We start from the raw sequence: 6,000 nt of genomic DNA, 5'->3' as shown, positions 1-6,000 counted from the left end.
TTCGGTACGCAACTCTCACCTGATCTTGCACACTATAATCATCGAGATTAAGGGAAAGCACTAGTGGTTGATGACCATTTGATCATTATGGGCCTCTTACCCAACTTGATCAGATGCCGAACGAGTTTTACTTTTTTCCCTATCGGGAGCGCCGGTGTGTGAAGATCCTGCCCATACCAAAGGGACCTTGTGGCGACGTGGAAGATGGAGGAAATAAAGCAGGAAAGAAAAGGAAGTATTTTTGTGCGGAAAAGAAGGCGCTGGATAGAAAAGGTGGAATGTTGCTTCCGATATATAACAGTGACGTGGAAATTTTTGGCTAGCCACCTCAGCCTGGCAAATTTTTTTTAAATAATACACATTTTTTTGTTTATTTCAGAAATAATACTCGGTTTTGAGATATTTCAGAAATAATACACTGTCGGGTTCAGGAAACCCGAAATTTGAAACTCGGGGTAGAGGAACCCGAAATTTCAAAAATCGGGGTAGAGGAACCCGACTAATCCTGTTTCCGCGCGAAAAAGAAGGAATTGGGGTAGAGGAACCCGAAATTTCGTAATTAGGTAGAGGAACCCGAAATTTCAAAAATCGGGGTAGAGTAACCCGAAATATGTGGGAATCTCGGGGTCGCCTAACCCGATTCACTAATATCGGGTTTCTAAAACCCGATTCTTTCTTTTCCTTTTCTTTTTCCTTTTTCGCCCTCCCGCCAAAAGAATAAGTCGGGTTCCTCTACCCCGATTTTGAAATTTCGGGTTCCTCTACCCCGAGTTTTAAATTTCGGGTTCAACAAACCCGACGGTGTATTATTTCTGAAATATCTCAAAACCGAGTATTATTTCTGAAATAAACAAAAAAAAGTGTATTATTTAAAAAAAATGCGCCTCAGCCTGTCTACGCAAACAAGTAAAGCGTGTGGTCTGGTAGGCCCACTTCACACGTACCGGTAGTCGGGCCCGGGAACACGAAAGCAACAAGATAGAAAGACCGACCGAAAAGAGGCCCGTTAAGAAGAGAGAGAAAAGAGAGACGAATTGGCAAAAAGAAAGCAAGAAAAACAGAAAAAACAGGGGCACGAAGCGAGGAGCACGCACGCACCTCACTCCCCACACTCAAGTACACACTCCTCGCCCTCGCTCTTCACTCTGACGGCACAGTGGGGAGGAAGAACTCAGCAAGAAACGGAAGTGGGGAGAGAGAGCAGCGGCAGCAAGAAGACAGAGAGAGCAGGAGGAGAGGAGGGAGATCTGCCGCCGGGGAGGAGGCCATGGGGTGCGCGGCGTCCAAGGTGGAGCAGGAGGACACGGTGCGTCGCTGCAAGGAGCGGCGGCGGAACATCAAGGACGCCGTCGCCGCGCGCCAGCAGCTCGCCTCCGCGCACGCCGACTACCTCCGCTCCCTCCGCCTCACCGCCGCCGCGCTCTCCCGCTTCGCGCAGGGCCACCCCTCCCTCGCCGTCTCCCACAACACCGCGCCCGTCCTCCTCACCACCGCCGCGCCGCCGGCCCTGCACGCGCCCGCGCCGCCGCCCGCCGCCTCCTCCTCCGTCGCCTCGTCGTCTCTCCCACCCCCCACGCCGCTCCCTCGCCACCACCAGGCGCCGCCGCAGCACCAGCACCATCAGCAGCCGCCTCCGCCGGCCGCTGCCGCGGTCAGGCTCGACCGGGATCCGAGGATGCGCCGCCTCAAGGTGCCCCACATCCTCTCCGACTCGAGCGTCGCGAGCCCGGCGCAGTCCTCCTTCCGGAAGCCGCCGGTGGCGGGGACCCCGTCCTCGTCGTCGGCCTGGGACTGGGAGAACTTCTACCCGCCGTCCCCGCCCGACTCCGAGTTGTTCGACCGCCGCAAGACCGACCTCGAGGAGGCCACCCGCCTCCGCGAGCTCGACGAGGAGGCCAAGGCCCGGGGATACCTCCACGACCACCTCAAAGAAGAGGACGAAGCCGACGACGACGACGACGAGGAGAGGGAGGAGGACGCGCATTGCGGCGGGTGGGAGGACGAGGAGGACCACTACGCGTCCACCACCACGTCCGAGACCAGATCGGACGGGGACGAGCCGGGGAACAGATCGGAGTGCGGCTTCGCCGCCAGATCGGAGTACGGCGGCACGGCGCCGTCCGAGTACGCCGCCATGGCCATGCCGATGCAGCTCAGGAGGGCCGACCGCTCCGAGGCCGGGGACTCCTCCTCCACCGTCACCGCCGCCACCGAGATGCGGATGGTCGTGCGCCACCGCACGCTCGCAGAGATCGTCGCCGCCATCGAGGAGTACTTCGTCAAGGCGGCAGACGCCGGGGACGGCGTGTCTGAGCTCCTCGAGGCCAGCCGCGCACAGCTCGACCGCAACTTCCGCCAGCTCAAAAGTAAGTAGTAATCGCCATTGCGCAAATTGCGCCTCAAAATCCGATGCAAATGCGCTCTTATTAGTGCTTTAGGATTTTTTTAACAACATACCCAAAGCTTTATCGCTCAAATGTTCGTAATGCTGATTTCTCCTTTCACAGAGACGGTGTACCACTCGAACAGCATGCTATCAGCACTGTCATCAACCTGGACGTCAAAGCCGCCATTGGCTGTACGCTACAAGATGGACGCTCATGAGATGGACTCAATGGAAGGGAAGAGCCATGGGTCGACACTGGAGCGGCTTCTAGCCTGGGAAAAGAAGCTCTACGAGGAGGTCAAGGTAATCTCTCCATCCATCCCATGACCAAGTTTTATAAAGCAATGAAATGAGTATGTAATGCTACAATAAGGTGTGCATTGTTTGTACATTTTTCCCTGAAAAACCCTATGATCAAGGATGAAGTGAAACTGGCTGAAACAACTTGCACCAAGAAGAGAGCTCTGTCTCTTGCCGTTTTTTGCTAGATTGTGGTAGGTACAAATGGATTATCGCAAACAAATGGCTAGACATTGTGCTTTTTGTGCTAGATTAGGTGACATCTCTCTAGATTTGAAGTTGGTGTCTTGATACAATTTCATTGTATAGCAGTCCCCCCTTTTGTTCAGCAATTGTGGAAGAAGAATCTGATCCTGTTGCAGAAAGCTTCTTTAGAGAGGCCCTGCACTTTCCTCCTTTGCAACAGCTGCAGCATTGGTTTGATAATTTAAGATGCTTTCAGTAAAGACAGCAACGATTAGATAATCTAACCGCACATTCAAATATTCCTCCCTTCCTTTATGCCCTATTTTGCTAAACTACTCTTGTTCATTGAGATTCCTTACTGTATATTGTATAAAGGTCTCAGATCTCGATAAATTGTCTTCGGTGTACATAATATATCTGATAATGCCGAAAATGGATTCGACATGTCTGTCCCGAGAACCAGAAAGTTCTTAGGTAGGGGCATTACCTTCTGTAGGTATATAATCTACACCAATTATATTAGATGAGTTTAGCGAAACCAACACTTGTTCATTTGGTTCCCTTAATTTGGTTTATGATGTGTCATTACCATTTACAAGTTATTGCACTGTACTTTTTTTTTTGGGTTCACTAAGCAGTTTATCAAGCCCTACTATTCCGATATCCAAGGTCAGCATATATGTATTAATTTTAACTGCTGCAGGCTAGAGAGAGCGTGAAGATTGAGCATCAGAAGAAGCTTTCTACTCTGCAAGGCTTGGAATACAGAGGGAGGGATAGTGCCAAGCTGGACAAGACCAAGGTTTCCATCAACAAGCTGCAATCCCTGATAGTTGTTACATCTGAAGCTGCCACTACCACATCCTCAGCCATCGTCAGAGTCCGTGACAATGAGCTTGCGCCGCAGCTTGTTGAGCTTTGTTTTGCGTAAGCCTTGCTCCACCATCCGTGATTCCAAATACTATGATGCTCTGTGGAAGTACTTACTTGTTTCTGTATTTTGACATGCAGGTTGTTGAGCATGTGGAGATCAATGAACTATTTCCATGAGACCCAGAACGAGATTGTTAAACAAGTGCGTGGTCTGGTGGACAATTCCATGGCTGAGTCAACGTCTGACCTTCACAGGCTCGCGACCCGTGATCTCGAGGCCGCTGTCTCAGCATGGCACTCGAACTTCAACCGGCTCATCAAATATCAACGTGACTACATCCGTTCTCTGTATGGCTGGCTGAAGCTCACGCTCTTCCAAGTGGACAGCATCGCCCCACAAGGAGCTCAGGCGACGCTGATCTCACGCGAGCTCACCACCTTCTGTGACGAGTGGAAGCAAGCACTGGACCGGCTTCCGGACGCGGTAGCTTCCGAGGCTATCAAGAGCTTCGTGAACGTGGTCCACGTCATCTACACGAAGCAGGCAGAGGAGATGAAGATCAAGAAGCGGACCGAGACGTACTCAAAGGAGCTGGAGAAGAAGACCAACTCTCTGAGGGCCATCGAGAAGAAGTACTACCAGTCGTACTCGATCGTGGGCCTCGGCCTTCCCGGCAGCGGCCGCGACGGCATGGACGGCCACAACTTCGACGCCCGCGACCCTCTTAACGAGAAGAAGACCGAGATCGCACAGTGCCGCCGGAAGGTGGAGGATGAGATATCAAGGCATGCCAAGGCCGTCGAGGTGACCAGGTCGATGACACTGAACAACATCCAGACCGGCCTGCCAGGAATGTTCCAAGCCATCGCTGGTTTCTCGGGCACGGTTGCTGAGGCCCTCGACGGTGTCTGCCGGCGAGCTGGATCAGTGCGGTAGAATCTCGGCCCCATCGGAGTTACCAAGAGATATGTTTCTTATCTCTCTCTTTGGGTGGTCCGGTAATCTATATAGGAAAAAATGCAACATATATATGTAGTTAAAAATTTAGGGATGAAATATGGGGAGAAGGGCTCCCTGGCTGTTCTTGCCTTTGTTTGGGGATTGATCATTTTGGTTGTAGATAATGATTTTGCCCAGGATTGTTCATGTTCTTTCTTCCATTTGCGGGGAGTGCGAAGGAAGATTATGTAATGTACATGTGGTCACCTTGCTGCGCTCTAATGGCGAATTTTAGGCTTGCGCTTTCTATCTGTTGCAACTTGAAATGTACACTCTTCAGCTTACCTTTGCTACTTGGAGTGATTCAGAGTTCTTGGGAGAAGAAATTCCCAAGCCTGACGTTGAGTTGAAGCAATTATCTCGGGCAAGTGTGAACTGGAGCCCCGAACCCTGCATCTATTCTGCTGTGATCCTGCCTGCCTGGACGCAGGACATGTATGTTGATTTCTGCTGCCCCCATTTTGGTCCACGGCAATTAAGCGCCGCCGTGCTATTGCCATTGTGCAAAACCAACATGTCCTCTGCTGGAGCATGTGCTCTGTCCAGTACACGCTCTGTGTCGAAGGATCCTTTGATCTTGTCTATTGACTTCGGGTGTCTTGACCTCGCAATTCAGCCACACCGTTTGAAACACTGGGAGATACATTTCCTGCGTCCCAACCATGATTTTGACGACGATTTCACCACGAAGTACAGAGTACAATGCTCAGTTAACATGGCTTCCACCCCATGGCCAGTTAACATGGCTTCATTCAAGCCTTCTCTACGAAACGTTTTCCTAGGGTTAGCTCTCGCGAGAGGCGATCGGCTCCTACCCTCGGCTGCCGGCGTCGCTGCCGGTTCCCCTGCCCTTCCTTGCCGCCACGTTGGCCTGAGGGTGGGGAAACCACGGATCAGATGTCCGGTCCTCGTAGGGTCTTCGAGTTCTTCACCTCCGCTGTAGGGGCACAATGAGAATAAAAGTCCGATTGGTGCTTTTCCTCGGAGGAACATCGACGGGCTAGAGTTTGGAGTCGATCATATGGCATAAGGCTTGGCGTGATAAGTGCATGTCTAGGGCAGTGGCGTTTCGTGAAGGTAATGATGTCGCAACGTATTGGTGTCTTCAAGTTCCGCCTCCGCCAGATGAACTCAGCCACGTATGCCTTCGTCGGGCAACTTACGAGTTTTAGTCCCCCATCTCCGTTTGACTGGGGCTAGGATTATCTACCTGCCCTTCTCGGTACTAGCTTCTCCGGGACGGCGATCTTTCAAG

The 6,000-nt window shown here is 51.9% G+C and overlaps 1 protein-coding gene across 1 annotated transcript; it reads left to right on the top strand.

The window, feature by feature from the left end:
- The first annotated feature begins 1,117 nt into the window (after positions 1 to 1,117).
- Positions 1,118 to 4,992, top strand: LOC127309856 (protein ROLLING AND ERECT LEAF 2). The gene is made up of 4 exons (XM_051340575.2): positions 1,118 to 2,366; positions 2,508 to 2,689; positions 3,576 to 3,799; positions 3,884 to 4,992. Exons 1-4 carry the CDS (start codon positions 1,268 to 1,270, stop codon positions 4,680 to 4,682), a joined length of 2,304 nt encoding a protein of 767 aa, XP_051196535.1. The 5' UTR covers positions 1,118 to 1,267; the 3' UTR covers positions 4,683 to 4,992.
- Positions 4,993 to 6,000: the final 1,008 nt, after the last annotated feature.

This window comes from Lolium perenne, chromosome 1 (assembly GCF_019359855.2).
Source record: "Lolium perenne isolate Kyuss_39 chromosome 1, Kyuss_2.0, whole genome shotgun sequence".
NCBI lineage: Eukaryota > Viridiplantae > Streptophyta > Magnoliopsida > Poales > Poaceae > Lolium > Lolium perenne.
Note: the sequence above shows the minus strand (reverse complement) of the source record. Positions and strands in the feature narration are given on the sequence as shown.